This window comes from Hemibagrus wyckioides, linkage group LG21 (assembly GCF_019097595.1).
Source record: "Hemibagrus wyckioides isolate EC202008001 linkage group LG21, SWU_Hwy_1.0, whole genome shotgun sequence".
Taxonomy (NCBI): Eukaryota; Metazoa; Chordata; class Actinopteri; order Siluriformes; family Bagridae; genus Hemibagrus; species Hemibagrus wyckioides.
In genome coordinates this window covers 20,427,963-20,445,302 of record NC_080730.1, presented here as the reverse complement: position 1 = coordinate 20,445,302, position 17,340 = coordinate 20,427,963, and the positions used below count along the sequence as shown (strand labels likewise).

The window sequence follows — 17,340 nt, the reverse complement described above, 5'->3', positions numbered from 1 at the left end:
CTATATCAGTCCCAATATAAATCTATAAAGTGTACATAAACCAGTGCTACTGCTTTGCTACTTTGCATTTTATTTGCTTCCTTCATTCTGTGTTTCACTTGTACTTAAAGTCTGATATTCTTGCTAATTTCTTCAACAGTAACAGTAGGCTATAAATATTGTGACTGGTATACTGACTAAGGGCTTAGATGTTAACATATACATAACGTATAACACGTTTGCCACAGGGTAGAACCCAGCCCAGGCCACATTTTTCACATGTCCACACTTTCAGATGCTTGTTAAAGGTATGCTGTTAGATACTTTTTTAAAATTTATGCCATTAGAAAATAATTACAAGAGTAGAACATTATTTATTAGTAACACATTCCTTTCAGGGAAACATACTGCACTCAAAACAGCTTTAAAAAATATCTGAAGAGGATCAATTAACATGTATTTCTACCATTCAATAGAATATTACTTCTAAGCCCCTCTATCAAAAGCCAAAGTGTTCCCTGACAAACAAATTAATATCAACAACTCTTATTTAATCCTAACTAAGCATCGGTATCTAAGAACAAAAGATCAAGTGATGCTATGCCACTTATTATTATTAAGTTCATAATATCTCAAGATATTTTTTAGTGTGACTTTAATAATGTCTCAGAATGCACAAGTGACAGTTCAATCATATATCTAGTCATTGGAGACAAGAAATTGTTTCTTACATAAAGGTCAAGGGTATCTAAAAGAAGGGCTGACTAAAGCGCCTTTCATATCCTAATAAAGAGTGGAAAAGTGTAGCTTTTTTTTTTTTACCTCAGATACTTAGGCACTTAAAGAATATCAGTGTCCAAAATATTAAGTGTAGCCCTGTTTTATTCTTTTAATGTCTTAAAAAATGCTAAAAGAGATTATTTACACTGTCTTAATGATTTTTTTGGAGAATAATTTTAATTTCAATTCTTATGAAATTTTTAGCATGTGAAAAAAATTAAAATAAGGAATTTATTCTTTATATCTTCCCATTTTTAGACTTTTGCACAACAGTGCTTTGACGTCTGAGGTATAAATATCATGATTATCACAGAATGACAACTGCTGTGTCTACATTGCCTTCTTTGTCATAAGAAATGTTCTCAAGGTCTTCAGTGCTATGTGCCAGTGACATCTGAGAACTTCTCCACAGCTATACTGAGCTCTATTCTAATGCCAAGGTGCATTAAAGAGATTATGATCCACATAAGATCTAAACAATGTCTGCACTCCAGTAACTGATACCCTTCAGAATGTTAACTCAAGAGAAGCTTGGCCACAAATCAGACCCTTAAATATATACTAAGAAATTTCAACAATGTCTTGGCAGTGTATTTTCAAATTGTCCTTCAACACAGTGACATTACTTAAGAAACAAATGCACTGACTAAGTTATTATTAATTTAAAATTAATTTCAGGCAGAGGCCAATTTGAAGCCACTTGTTCTTAACATCTCCAATTAAAAAGAAAAGTAATAACCATGTTCTGATGTAGCTGCTTAAAACTTGAACACAAAAATCTGAAGGTCAGTGCCATATGTGACTGAAGGCATCAAGTGTGCAAAAATTTACACCTAAATGGAGCATGCCCATACAGAGAATGCCAGCCTTGCTGACTTAACATTTCCTCCTCTATATAAGAAGCTGTCTTATACACAGATGATCAGTAGGCACTCAGGAGAGGTGAGTTACAATGAACGCATTCCATTTAATTATTAAAAGGATTTAATAATAATGTTATTGGTTAACAAACCAAAAATTTAATTTTCTTTTTTATCCAGCATCTCCAAGCAACAACAGTTTTCTCTTGGTGCAGGGACAAAGGTAAAGTGAATAAAAATACTTTTCATTAATTAATCCACTGATAGTCCATTATTCACCACAATTAACATTTAATACATTTAATTAAGCTTTTGAATAAAAGTAACACTGGTTCTATTTTTCTATAATCACGGTCATCTTAAAGTAAAACAACAGAATGGGAGATGGAGAAATGGAATGTTTCGGCCCAGCGGCCATCTTCCTCCGGAAGCCAGAAAAAGAGAGGATTGAGTCTCAGAACAAAGCCTTTGATGCCAAAACAGCATACTTCGTTTCTGAACCCAGTGAAATGTACCTCAAAGGGGTTCTGCAAAGCAAAGAGGGTAACAAAGCCACTGTCAAAACTTTATGTGGGAAAGTAAGTAAATCGGATTCCAAATAACACCCTTATAACCCATCAAGTGTTTTTAAATCTCATATGGTGACTTTACTTCAAAATTACACTTTTTTCCCCATACAGACGCTTACTGTTAAGGAAAATGAAATTTTCCCCATGAACCCTCCAAAATTTGATAAAATTGAGGACATGGCCATGATGACCCACCTCAATGAACCTGCTGTGCTGTATAACCTTAAAGAGCGTTATGCAGCGTGGATGATCTACGTAAGTATGACAAAGAATTAACTATGAAAATTAAAAATAAAAACCATAATGTAATTACCTCATACTGACTCTCATGACTTTCCCTCAGACCTACTCTGGGTTGTTCTGCGTCACAGTGAACCCCTACAAGTGGCTCCCAGTGTATGACGCTGTTGTTGTTACCGGATACAGAGGAAAGAAGAGAGTTGAAGCCCCACCTCACATCTTCTCCATCTCTGATAACGCCTATCAGTTCATGCTCACTGGTACTTTTTTCAGGTCTTCAGATGTTTTAGGTCATCTATGTAGAAATGAGATAAACTCACTCTTTTTTTTTTTCCCCCCAGACAGGGAGAACCAATCTATCCTGATCACGTAAGTGAAAGACATTAATAATCATGTTTGTGTGTGAATAAGAGAGATAAAATAAAATAAAATAAAATAAAATAAAATAAAATAAAATAAAATAAAATAAAATAAAATAAAATAAAATAAAATAAAATAAAATGTGTTTTCCTTTTGTGTAGTGGAGAATCTGGTGCAGGAAAGACTGTGAACACCAAACGTGTCATCCAGTACTTTGCAACAATTGCAGTGTCTGGACAAAAGAAGGCAGAGCCTGTTCCAGGCAAAATGCAGGTAGATGAATTGTTATTAGGTCTATATTGACACTTGTTCCTCAGGAACCTCTCATAAGCAACTGTCATTATATTTAGGGATCGCTAGAAGACCAAATTATAGCAGCCAACCCCCTGCTGGAGGCTTATGGTAATGCCAAGACTGTGAGGAATGACAACTCCTCTCGTTTTGTAAGTATCCAAATCTTTTAACAAAGTTTCAATAGAAATGTTCTGACATATCTGACCATTTAACATACATTATTAAATTGCAGAGGCAACCGTCAGCAGTAAAATACTAATGCACTGATTTCACATTTCAGGGCAAATTTATCAGAATCCATTTTGGGACCACGGGAAAGCTGGCTTCTGCTGACATTGAAACTTGTAAGACTTTTTTAAATAGAGCAGATTATATTCATTTGCAGTATTTTATTTCTGTATTGGGAATTTACTATAAACACAGACACCAGACTAACATGTTGCTTCAACAGATCTGCTGGAAAAGTCAAGAGTCACTTTCCAGCTGTCTGCTGAGAGAAGCTACCACATTTTCTACCAGCTCATGACTGGACACAAACCAGAGCTGCTTGGTAGGAAAACAACAGTAATTTATACTTTCCATTCAAGGCTCAGATAAATCGGTCACTCAGATGTGTAACTGACAAATCATAAGAAGTTTTATTTTTGGAGACTTTTTAGACTAACTAGCCATCTTCAATTTCATGCTTTTTTCAAGCTTGTAACTATATTAGATCTATAATTTTATTTATTTATTTTTTTTAAACAGAGGCGCTACTTATTACAACCAACCCCTATGACTACCCTATGATCAGTCAGGGAGAAATCACAGTCAAAAGCATCAATGATGTGGAGGAGTTCATTGCCACAGATGTAAGCATAAATTCAAAAGTCTTCAAGATACAAGTCAAGTATTTGATTTTAATTGCATTTTAATCGTCTCCTATATAACAGACAGCTATTGACATCCTTGGCTTCACCGCTGATGAGAAAATTAACATCTACAAGCTGACTGGTGCTGTGGTGCATCACGGAAACATGAAGTTCAAGCAAAAGCAGAGGGAGGAGCAGGCTGAACCCGATGGCACTGAGGGTAAGTGATAAATTATAGGTTGAATACAGTGTTCAAAAACAAAACTGATTTAACTAATCAGTTTCTTTCTTTCTCCATAGTGGCTGATAAAATCGCCTACCTTCTGGGCCTGAACTCAGCTGACATGCTGAAAGCTTTGTGCTACCCCAGAGTCAAAGTGGGAAATGAGTTTGTGACCAAAGGCCAGACTGTACCTCAGGTAATGTGTCCTCTCTGGAGAATGGTAACTTTATGATTAATTTTTCAAAGAGTTCAAACCGCTATCTATAATCTATAAAAATACCTATAACTCTAATTTGTTCAGATCTGTTCTTGTATCCCATCTTTCTTCTAATATGAAACTGATTGTCAGATCCAAACCTCTGACTAAACCTCCATGTATAAAATTTTTAGGTGAACAATGCTGTCATGGCCCTCTGCAAGTCTATCTATGAGAAAATGTTCTTGTGGATGGTCGTACGTATCAATGAGATGCTGGACACAAAGCAGCCAAGACAGTTCTTTATTGGTGTGCTGGACATCGCTGGATTTGAGATCTTTGATGTAAGAAAAATAACGTATGGTTCTGTCACACTCATGGGATATACTAAAATTATATACATTATGAACATATCTCTTCTGAAATACAGTTCAACAGCTTGGAGCAGCTCTGCATTAACTTCACAAATGAGAAACTGCAACAGTTTTTCAACCACCACATGTTCGTGCTGGAACAAGAGGAGTACAAGAAAGAAGGCATTGAGTGGGAGTTCATTGACTTTGGTATGGACTTGGCTGCCTGCATTGAGCTTATTGAGAAGGTAAGGGATTTTTCCCCCTTTCCCAGCAAAAGTTTTCTCAACATTTTGCTTAATAAACATTCTCTCTTTTTCTTCATCAGCCAATGGGCATCTTCTCCATCCTTGAAGAGGAGTGCATGTTCCCCAAAGCCACAGACACGTCCTTCAAGAACAAGCTTCACGACCAGCACCTTGGAAAAAGTGCTGCTTTCCAAAAGCCAAAGCCTACCAAAGGCAAAGCTGAGGCCCACTTCTCCCTGGTGCACTATGCCGGCACTGTGGACTACAACATTGTTGGCTGGTTAGACAAGAACAAGGATCCACTGAACGACTCTGTTGTGCAGCTGTACCAGAAATCATCAAACAAACTGCTGTGCTTCCTGTATGCAAGCCATGCATCAGCTGAAGGTAAAATTAACCTTATAATAGTTATATTTTAATAGTATATTAAATAATAACTATTGTTTTAATAATAATTATTAATAATACCAATAATAATAATTTTAGCTCTTTAACACAATGTACATGATTCTCTGAGGTGATCCTATAGTGTGAACATCAAGTAAGCTATAGAAGTAGAATAACAAAATCTGAAATCATGTGATCTTAAATGCCTAAATGCAAAGTAAATAAAAAAGAAAGCATCAACATCTAACTCTAATTCCATTCCATCTTCTTGAAGCTGAGAGTGGTGGAAAGAAGGCTGGGAAAAAAAAGGGTGGCTCCTTCCAAACAGTGTCTGCTCTGTTTAGGGTAAGAAACATTTTATCTTTGCGAAAGGTGTATATGAATGTGTATCAACTGAGTTCTGCAAATGAAATCTTGCATGTTATTGCTCCCAATTCTACAGGAAAACTTGGGAAAACTGATGACCAACTTGAGGAGCACTCACCCTCATTTTGTACGTTGCTTGATTCCCAACGAGTCTAAGACTCCCGGTATGTTGATCCCTTTTTGGTGATAAATGATCTTCAGATGTTAAAGATGCATTAGGAAACTGATTAAGTTGTTTGCTTTAGGGTTGATGGAGAACTTCCTGGTCATCCACCAGCTGAGGTGTAATGGTGTGCTAGAGGGCATCAGAATCTGCAGAAAGGGATTTCCCAGCAGAATTCTGTATGGAGACTTCAAGCAGAGGTAATTAGTTTTTGCAGCTCATCATCTGTAAAGTTTGTGCAGCTTCTAAGTCTTAATTATGTTGTAAATTTGTTAAACAGATACAAAGTCTTGAATGCAAGTGTCATCCCAGAGGGACAGTTCATTGACAACAAGAAAGCATCAGAGAAACTCCTGGGCTCTATTGATGTGGACCACTCCCAGTATAAGTTTGGACACACCAAAGTAAGTTTAAAAAAATTATGGTATGGTCTGCTAATCTAGTGAGAAATAAGCAAACTAACCTGTGCACTTGGCAGGTGTTCTTCAAAGCTGGTCTTTTGGGTCTTCTTGAAGAAATGCGAGATGACAAACTAGCTGAGCTAGTGACAATGACTCAGGCTTTATGCCGTGGTTTCCTCATGAGGAGGGAGTTTATCAAGATGATGGAGAGAAGGTATTATACTTACATCATCATTAATGTTTTCATTTGTTACAGCATACTGACCTGACTCTCTTTTCACAGAGAGTCCATTTTCTCTATTCAATACAACATCCGCTCATTCATGAATGTGAAACACTGGCCATGGATGAAGCTGTACTTCAAGATCAAGCCTCTTCTCAAGAGTGCAGAGACTGAGAAGGAAATGGCTGCCATGAAGGAGAACTATGAGAAAATGAAGGAGGATCTGGCAAAGGCACTCGCCAAGAAGAAAGAGCTCGAGGAGAAGATGGTGTCTCTGCTACAGGAGAAAAATGACCTGCAACTACAAGTGGCAGCTGTATGTTTTTAATACCTCATAGCATGCAGCTACAGCTCTGTAGTCCTGATATATTAAAAATAAATAATTAATTTGTGAGCTTATTCATGCTCATGAAGAAAATGAATTGCTGCACTAAGTATCATACACTGCCCCAATACGCAGCATGAGCAGCAATTCTAAAACTTGTAGTTAGTCTGTTTCATGTGTCAGTTAAATATCCATCACATTATTGATTTTCTCTTCCTGGGCTGGCATGAAGGGGAGACCTAACTGGTGGGTGGGAACTGGCTAAGGCTAAATTATATAGGAGAATAAAAAGGGGGGTTGTAAATAAAAACAAAATAAGCATGAAACATTATAAATGAATAAATCAATATAAAAAGCCATCTTAATCAACAGGAAACAGAGAACCTTTCAGACGCAGAGGAGAGGTGTGAGGGGCTCATTAAGAGCAAAATCCAACTTGAAGCCAAACTCAAAGAAGCAACTGAGAGACTTGAGGATGAGGAGGAAATCAATGCCGAGCTGACTGCCAAGAAAAGGAAACTGGAGGATGAGTGCTCTGAGCTGAAGAAGGACATTGATGACCTGGAGCTCACCTTGGCCAAAGTGGAAAAGGAGAAACATGCCACTGAGAACAAGGTTGAAATTTTACTCAAAAACTTTTTAGAAAAAAAAAAATATATATTTTCTAATTGTATATAAAATTTATTATAAATGTTTTATTCACAGGTAAAAAACCTTACTGAAGAGATGACTTCACAAGATGAAGCTATTGTTAAATTAACCAAAGAGAAGAAAGCCCTCCAAGAGGCACACCAGCAGACTCTGGATGATCTCCAGGCAGAGGAAGACAAAGTCAACAGTCTGACCAAAGCCAAGTCCAAACTTGAGCAACAAGTTGATGATGTAAGGAAACATTTTACACTTCCAAACTGAACATTTGTGTCTTAATGCTGATTATAAATGAACCAATTTTTGTACAATTTAGCTTGAGGGTTCTCTGGAACAAGAGAAGAAGCTGCGTATGGACCTTGAGAGAGCCAAGAGAAAGCTTGAAGGTGACCTGAAACTGGCCCAAGAGTCTATAATGGACTTGGAGAATGACAAGCAGCAGTCTGAGGAAAAGATCAAAAAGTAAAAGCATGTACTACAAAGTAATTTCATTTTCTGTCCTCACTTTAATTATATTTTAATAAGGAATGGTTATTTTCTGATTTACAGGAAGGATTTTGAGGTTAGCCAGCTTCTTGGAAAAATTGAGGATGAACAATCTTTGGGTGCTCAGCTGCAAAAGAAGATTAAGGAACTTCAAGTAAGTTACCAGAAATAAAATTGATGCAGAATAATGAAGTAAATCCAAACTGCATAATTTACACTACACTAAAAACACTTTAGGCTCGAATTGAGGAGCTGGAGGAAGAAATTGAGGCTGAGCGTGCAGCTCGTGCTAAAGTTGAGAAGCAGAGAGCTGATCTCTCCAGGGAACTTGAGGAGATCAGCGAGAGGCTTGAGGAAGCTGGAGGTGCCACTTCTGCTCAGATCGAGATGAACAAGAAGCGTGAGGCCGAGTTCCAGAAACTGCGTCGCGATCTGGAAGAGTCCACTCTGCAGCATGAAGCCACGGCTGCTGCCCTCCGCAAGAAACAAGCTGACAGTGTTGCTGAGCTTGGAGAACAGATCGACAACCTTCAGCGTGTCAAGCAGAAGCTGGAGAAGGAAAAGAGTGAATACAAAATGGAGATAGATGACCTGGCCAGTAACTTGGAGGCTGTGGCAAAATCAAAGGCAAGTTTCTTTAAAATAACCTTAAAAACATTTTTAAAAATAAACGCCAAAATGAATAAACTTGTTTGTTTATTTAAAATAGTACTACAATAACAACTACAATGACAGCCAATAATACTAATACTACTACTACTAATAATAATAATAATAGTAATAACATGTATAGTATGTTACAATGTATAGTAATAACATTAACTGCTTTGTTTTTCTAGTCTAATCTTGAGAAGATGTGCCGAACATTGGAGGACCAAGTAGGTGAGCTAAAAGCTAGGAATGATGAAAACACACGTCAAATAAATGACTTAAATGTGCAAAGAGCTCGGCTTCAAACTGAAAATGGTGAGTATATAAAAACCTAAAAACTCCATAACAATACAATATAAAAAAGAAAAAAACTGCAAGCATGGTCAAAGAAGGTAATAACCCAAGTGTCAATTAATTTTTTGATCAAAGGCGAGTTTGGACGTCAACTAGAGGAGAAAGAAGCTCTTGTTTCTCAACTGACCAGAGGCAAGCAGGCCCACACTCAACAAATTGAGGAGCTCAGGAGACAGACAGAAGAGGAAGTAAAAGTATGTACTGTATCTATTAAGAGTAGTGTATAGTAATATATAGTTTTAAAAACCATGAAATGTTCTGTGATCGAATAAATTGTTTGACACTGATCTGATCTGTAGGCAAAGAACGCCCTGGCTCATGCTGTCCAATCAGCTCGTCATGACTGCGATCTGCTCAGAGAGCAGTTTGAGGAAGAACAGGAGGCCAAGGCTGAGCTTCAACGTGGAATGTCCAAGGCCAACAGCGAGGTGGCTCAGTGGAGAACAAAATATGAGACTGATGCCATCCAGCGTACCGAGGAGCTTGAGGAGGCCAAGTAAGAAAAGACAACATAAGACAAGCTTGCACTGAAAAAAACAACAGTAAAGCATTTTTCTAAAAAGTGTCAATAAAACATTTTTTATGCACCAAGGAAAAAGCTCGCTCAGCGACTCCAAGAGGCAGAGGAAACCATTGAAGCTGTGAACTCCAAATGTGCTTCTCTGGAGAAGACCAAGCAGAGACTACAGGGTGAGGTGGAAGACCTCATGATCGATGTGGAGAGAGCCAATGCATTAGCGGCCAACCTTGACAAAAAGCAGAGAAACTTTGACAAGGTAAACTTTATATACTATATATACTAAATACTATATACTAAACACTATAGATAACCATAATAATTATACATTATATATGTGGTCACATTTAGGTCTTAGCAGAATGGAAGCAAAAGTATGAAGAAAGTCAGGCTGAACTAGAAGGAGCTCAAAAAGAGGCTCGCTCTCTCAGCACTGAACTATTTAAAATGAAGAACTCATATGAGGAAGCTCTTGACCATCTGGAGACCCTGAAGAGAGAAAATAAAAATCTGCAACGTATGTATTATCTTTTTTTGTTGTTGTTGTTGTTTTAATTATTACAAATATATAGGTTTTTTTTTTTTCTTCAAATTTTTACAGAGGAAATTTCTGACCTGACCGAACAACTTGGTGAATCTGGAAAGACCATTCATGAGCTGGAGAAGGCAAAGAAGACGGTAGAGTCAGAAAGATCAGAAATCCAAACTGCCCTAGAAGAGGCTGAGGTATTCAAATACCTATTTGGTTGTTTCTTGGATTGGAAAAACAATACAGATAAAGAATCCAATACACAAAATTTAACATACAGTATGAAATATTCTGTATTATTTTCATAATACATTAGGGCACACTTGAGCATGAGGAATCCAAGATCCTTCGTATTCAACTGGAGCTCACACAAGTGAAAAGTGAGATAGACAGGAAACTGGCTGAGAAGGATGAGGAAATGGAGCAGATCAAGAGAAACAGCCAGAGGGTGATTGAGTCCATGCAGACCACTCTGGACTCTGAGGTTAGGAGCAGGAATGATGCTTTAAGGGTCAAAAAGAAGATGGAAGGAGATCTCAATGAGATGGAAATTCAACTGAGCCATGCCAACCGCCAGGCTGCCGAAGCCCAGAAACAACTCAGAAATGTCCAAGGACAGCTCAAGGTATTTTAATGCACACAATATTTCTTATTCTTAGTTACTGTCCTTTTCTGGTGTTGGGTAAGAGAGATAAATGGCCTCCAATTCTCCTAAAGGATGCTCAGTTGCACCTTGATGAGGCAATCAGAGGACAGGAAGACATGAAGGAGCAGGTGGCCATGGTAGAGCGCAGGAATAATCTGATGCTGGCAGAAATTGAGGAACTGAGAGCTGCACTGGAGCAGACAGAGAGAGGCCGCAAAGTGGCTGAACAGGAGCTGGTTGATGCCAGTGAGCGTGTGGCACTGCTGCACTCTCAAGTAGGAAAGATGCATCAATGTTACTGATACAAATAAAAGAAATAAAAATATATACAATATTTACATAAATATGAAATATGGATCCAAATACTAATCAGACATTAAATTCCAGAACACCAGCCTCATCAACACCAAGAAGAAACTTGAGGCAGATCTTGTTCAAATCCAAAGTGAGGTAGAGGACACAATCCAGGAGGCACGAAATGCTGAAGAGAAGGCAAAGAAAGCCATCACTGATGTGAGTGACTTCAGTAATAGAATCACAAGTATTTGCCAATTATTTTAGTGAAAACAGATTTTATCTGAAAAAGATTTTATCTTTAAGGTCATGCATTAAATATATATTCATTTTTCAATTTAGGCTGCAATGATGGCAGAGGAGCTGAAGAAGGAGCAAGACACCAGTGCCCATTTGGAGAGAATGAAAAAGAACCTTGAAGTTACAGTGAAAGATCTGCAGCACCGTCTGGATGAGGCTGAGAACCTTGCAATGAAGGGGGGAAAGAAGCAGCTCCAGAAACTGGAAGCTAGGGTATATGCCACCATTTGAAAATAAAAAACAGTAATTGTTATAATCTGATCTTTTGGTTACCAATTTGTAAAATAATATCTATTTTACAGGTGCGTGAGCTGGAGGGTGAAGTCGAAGCTGAGCAGAGACGTGGCGTTGAAGCTGTTAAAGGAGTTCGTAAATATGAGAGGAGGGTGAAAGAACTCACCTACCAGGTAATAATATAATGGGTATTACAAGCTCAACAAAATATAAAATATAAAATATAAAATATATATATATATATATATATATATATTATTTTTAAGTTACTGTTAATGTTAAAATAAACAGACTGAGGAAGACAAGAAGAATGTGAATAGACTTCAGGACCTGGTGGATAAACTGCAGCTGAAAGTGAAGGCCTACAAGAGGCAGGCTGAAGAAGCTGTAAGTTATTATTACCTGGCAGTATCTTTTTGACCCAACAAAAACCCAACAATTTGGAACAAAGCTGATTTATTCTGAATAAGGTTCAAATTCATTTCAGAACTTGTATCATAGCTGGAAAATGAAAATTAAATTCCACATAAGTCAAAGTTGACTGCACAAAAATGTACATTAACTGCAAACAAAAATGGTTTAAATAATGCACTAAACAGATTCTTGATTTTTTGACTTCATAACAAAAGGAGGAGCAGGCCAACACTCACCTGTCCAGATTTAGAAAAGTGCAGCATGAGCTAGAGGAGGCTCAGGAGCGTGCTGACATTGCTGAGTCCCAGGTCAACAAGCTGAGAGCCAAGAGCAGAGACATTGGAAAAGTATGTTCTAATTTAAATGAAATATATTTACTTGACATTTGATATGAGATTACATTGCTCTATATTCAATCGGAGTCTACAACACATTTTTGTTGCTGTTTCATTACCATCCTTTTATGTGATTCAAACTAATATTCTGTATGTTCAATATTTTTTTCTTTCCAGTCCAAGGAGGCAGAATAAGAGATCTTCAGATATGATAGTACTGGAAGTAGTCATATAATATGATTTACTTGTGTTATGATAAAAAAGTAACAATAAACAATAAAACAAATTCCTCCATCTTTTACCCTGTTTTTTGTGTTCCATTATAGTTCCAAGTCAAAGTGCTACAATTTTTTCTTTACATGGCAAACCCACCTGCATAAATACAGTTCTCACACTGATTAATAAAAAAGAAAAATTAATCACTTATCATTAATATAGGACAGTGGTTCTCAAAGTGCTACAACGATATTACAATCCACCAGTATGAAAGCTAGTTAATTTATTATCTAGCTCTTATAATTATTAGCTAGTCTAACTCTTCACCAGATTTGAATTGGTTAAACCTTAGCCTCACCAAGGTCCATAAATAATTCACATAAAAATGTGACATAATTTGGCATGTTTATGGACAGCCCAGGTACAAAATGCTCTGTGTGTCTAACAAAAAATAACCAGAATTTTATTGTACACATTTGTATAATAAAACTAATATTTAAGTAGATAGGTCTAGTTCATCACAACAAACTTTGCTGTTGGATTAACAAAGCCAGACTTGAAGAGTGTTACTGGGAGAAAGGCAGGACAGAGAGAACTACAAAAAGATGGAGGAATGTGAGAGAATGTGGCATTGATAGAGCGATAGACACAGATGATGTGGGAGAGAACAGGAGCTTAAAACCTTGCTCAAACAGGTATGAATTTTGACAACTAGAGTGAAATCTTGGACATTCTGAACAAGGCAATCAACACTCTTGCTATCGTAAGTCTATGGAAGTTTTAGAGAATTTAGTGAATGTAGCTTGTAAGCTTTAGGAGTTATAACAAACCAAAAAGTGGAAGTCAATAGGAATTCTGGTCAGTTTAAGCATCCATAATGGGAAAACTGTAAATATGTTCAGTTCAGAGGACACCAAGGTCAGATGGCAAGTTTGGTGCATATAGCTTGCATATAGCAAGGACTGCTCTGGTCCCAGAAACCCCTGTTGTGGAAAAAATGTTAACCTTTTATTGCCGTTTATTTATAGACATATGTGATTTTACAAGTATAGCAAAAATAAATAAATACATAAATAATTAAATAAATAAATATCTGGACTTTTGTATAACAGTTGGAAGTAAGTAACAATTTGGCTAATTTATTTTACAAAAGTTATAAAAGGTTTAAAGTTTCTGAAAAATCCAAGAGGTTCCAAATGGCACAACCATCAAAGGCTGTGACCTACTAGAAGGTTGGAAGTTGATGCATGACTAGAAGTCCAATAGAGCAAAATTGGCCCAGATACTTGGGTGGGGCCTCCAGCTCTGCCAACGTGATACTTCAAAAAGATGCTGTGGCTTTATGAATGTCTCTCAGAAGATGCATGTATTAGCCAACATGCAATAGGACAAGACCCGGGGTGATGGATATCACTAAACTGGGAAAAGTTAGCTAAAAGACAGAACTTAAGCCCACCTATCAGGCTAAACTGCCAAAGGTTTCCAGTATTTTCAGATCTGTGTACTTTAATTGTTTAAACTTGCTGCCTGTAGTGTTTAGAAACAAAAGTAAGAAACATATGTAATAATTACTACAAAGTGCCAGACAACAGAGCTGAAGATGTAAAGCTGCACCAGTTCAAATGACATTTCTGTCATTTATAAAAGAATGTACAGCTTGATTAAATAAGCTGTTCACCATGATGATGTGGTTCATTTGCTTTAAAACAGTCCATTTTAATGGCCACATGTAAAAACTGAGAAACATATATTATGACAAACATTATTTTGCCTGTAAAGTCAATCAGACATACCTATCTTTAATTACCGCAACAGTGACAAAGATGCATTTTCTATATAAACAATAAGAAGCTATAATGCAGTACTTATATATTTACAGCAGTAGCATGACTCTACAGTTGTTTACTAACAGTCACCAAACACTGATAAAATGTTAAAGTTTTTTAAAAAAAACAACTATAAACTGCTATATACCTGACTTCAGTAAATGTGCTCAAAACCGACATTCTCATTTCACAGCTTTGGCTAAGCTAAAATACTGACTACAATTAAGTAAATGCATGTTAAATAAAACTAATGTTGCTTACTCAAATCATCCAGTTTACTGGCATGCATATATGTAAAATCATCAACGGTGTTATACGGCATTAGCATGAATATTACTGTTGGTGTTCATTACATCTTTGCTACCAATTAAAATATTTTTTTTAAATACTCACTTTAGGTTCTTTTGCACGGAGTTGCTTCCATTGTGTGTAACCACTGTGGTCAGTTTGGTTATGAGACCCAAAGATACATGAGTCACAATAAAGTTCAAACACTGGTGCCAAACAGTGATGCTCTGAGGTCATAACTATAACAGATATGTTATGTGTCTTTATTCTCTTCTGGCCCTGCACACATTGGGCTATTAAATACCAGCCTTTTATTGAGTACACTGGGCCATTTTCCAGAGTGCATCATTTTAAAATTCTAATGTAATATAAATAAATATTAGCCCTCATCTAATACTGCTACACCAGTCTAGGTCCAGTAATTCCATGGTAAAACTGTATTAAACAAAATTATCAAAGTATATAACGTATAAAAAGTATATAATTATATTATATAATCCTATAAAAGTATATAACGAATGCAATATTTGTTAGATGTGATAATCTTCCCTCTGTAACATTGCATTATATTCCTAGATCCACAATGTTTAAAGCCAAATTCTGACTGCATCCCAGTGTTTGGCTTTGACAAGGAACAAATTCTGACAGCTAGACAGTGGTTTGTACCTACGACAAATGGTCCAAAGAAAGACAACTGATGGTACCACGGGTACCAAAGGCTTATTGATGGGTGTGGTGAGTGAAGGCTAGCCAGTCTGGTCTGATCCCACAGAAGAGCTTTTGTAGCACAAATAGCTATAAAAAAATAAAAAAATAAAAAAACCTCACACTGGCTGTGATAGAAAAGTTTCAGAATACACAGTCCATCAAAACCTGCTGCATACAAGGTGACAAAGCCACTGAGTGGTCAGGGAGCCCATGCTGACCCCTGTCCATGGCCAAAAGCATGTGAGCATCAAAGTTGGACTGTCAAGTAACAGAGGAAAGTGGCCTTGTCTGATGAATCATGATTTCTTTAACAGCATGTAAACAGCCAGGTGCAGGCATCATTTACCTGGGCAAGAGATGGCACCAGGATGCACTACAGGATGAAGACAAGCTGGCAGTGGTAGTGTGCTCTGGGCAATGTTCTAATGGGAATCCTTGGGTCCTAGCAACCAACTGTTTGCTAAGGACAAACTAAACACTGTTGGAGGCCAAGTAAACCCTTTAAGGGCAACAGTATACCCTAATGGCAGTGACCTCTGTTACAATGCAACACTGCAAAAATAGTTCAGGAATGGTTTTAGGAACATGACAAAGAGTGTAAGGTCTTGAATTAGCTGGCAAACTTTCCAGATCTTAATCCAATTGAGCATCTGTGGGATGTGCCAAAAACTTGCAACTTACAGTACTTTAAGGCTCTGCCACCAATATTTTGGTAGCAGATACACAGCAATACCTTCAGAGGTCTTGTGGAGTCCATGCCTCCACAGATCCACTCCACTTGACTACACAATACTTAGACGGTGCTTTTAATGTTATGTCTGATGGCACAGCTATATCATTGAAAGATTATAATGGGTATAAAGGGCCTGTCACAGTATATGCTTTTTTACTAAAATTATTGAGTAATTAGCCACATCATAAAATCTTCATAGTTAACAACAATATGAGCTCCAGCTTCCTAAATCCACTTAATTTCTCTTACACCATCAGTAATGATGGCCACTGATCATTTGTGAAATGCAGTAGAACTGAGAATCACTGCCATCTGCTGTGCAGACAATGGAACTGTCTTATATGCTGGCTCTCAATAGCCTACCCAGTTGATTTTGTGAGAAGAAAAGGATTTAATCTTCATAGATTCCACTGAGCTCAGATGATTAAGTAGTTCTTATCAATTAGTTTTTCAATAGAACAAATTGGTATTGGAAATACAAGCTTCACTAAGCTAGTCAGTGATACAGAAGTTTAAAAAAATCTTGTGTGGGGGCTACAAATATTTAATAATAAAAATAATTAAAAAAATTGAACATTATTAAAGCTTTGATAAAAATATGAAACCGATAAAAAGGCATTTTGTAAGTGGTGACCTTTAGTTAATAAATAAACCCTAAACACAGTAACAATTGGACATATGACAATACATTTCTAGAATGAGTTTCTTTTTCAGGAATAGGACAACTTAAGGACTGCAACTTTACACCAGTGACATTTGGATGCTTCACCACAGCCAACTGGAAAAAAGCTACTTAGAATTCAGACTGGCTCCAGAATACATCCTACAGCTGTTTATAGATCCATACACTCCTTCTTTGTTGCTGGTAAACAAAATTATTGATTTCTTTATGGCTGTACTTTTTTTTATGAATGAAATAAAATGCAACGTTTATTATAAATATACAGATTTCACCCACTGAAGCTATAGACAGAATAACACTGCTCAGATAATAAATGACATGATTTCAGATTGCATACATACTTTAACAACAATGAATGACTCAGTTGTTACTTAAAACTAAAGGGTTGCTTAAAGAATAACAACTGTTTAATTATTTTTGCAATTCCTTGTTAAATTTATCATTTTTGTAGACATCAAGGCTGGGTTTGTGTTTTTACTATCCTACCTTGCATAGATCTTTTAATGAACTGTCAGATGTTATTGTATACTACTTTCTTTAAAAAATAATTGTTGTAAGCGGTTGATGAATTTTTTCTTTCAAAAATTATTTTTCTTTCAAAGGCATATATGTTTAATCACAGTGTCTACTGAATCATGATTATTTAAAAAAAATCTTGTCT

General features: G+C 36.7%; 1 protein-coding gene and 1 long non-coding RNA gene across 3 annotated transcripts in view; one reads left to right on the top strand and one right to left on the bottom strand.

The window, feature by feature from the left end:
* Positions 1–17,340, bottom strand: part of LOC131342583 (uncharacterized) — a 125,205-nt gene that overhangs the window by 91,902 nt on the left and 15,963 nt on the right. The gene's annotated exons all lie outside the window — the stretch shown is intronic.
* On the top strand, positions 1,798–12,528 carry LOC131342572 (myosin heavy chain, fast skeletal muscle-like). Its single transcript, XM_058373632.1, has 40 exons — positions 1,798–1,842; positions 1,985–2,197; positions 2,300–2,443; positions 2,532–2,688; positions 2,770–2,797; positions 2,950–3,061; positions 3,139–3,231; positions 3,363–3,426; positions 3,534–3,632; positions 3,830–3,933; positions 4,015–4,153; positions 4,234–4,352; positions 4,547–4,696; positions 4,783–4,953; positions 5,034–5,340; positions 5,615–5,685; positions 5,783–5,870; positions 5,952–6,069; positions 6,150–6,273; positions 6,348–6,484; positions 6,554–6,809; positions 7,191–7,433; positions 7,524–7,700; positions 7,783–7,928; positions 8,016–8,106; positions 8,190–8,579; positions 8,792–8,918; positions 9,033–9,151; positions 9,257–9,453; positions 9,550–9,733; positions 9,826–9,991; positions 10,076–10,200; positions 10,320–10,628; positions 10,721–10,924; positions 11,037–11,162; positions 11,286–11,456; positions 11,546–11,650; positions 11,769–11,864; positions 12,107–12,238; positions 12,404–12,528. Exons 2-40 carry the CDS (start codon positions 1,997–1,999, stop codon positions 12,419–12,421), a joined length of 5,808 nt encoding a protein of 1,935 aa, XP_058229615.1. The 5' UTR covers positions 1,798–1,842; positions 1,985–1,996; the 3' UTR covers positions 12,422–12,528.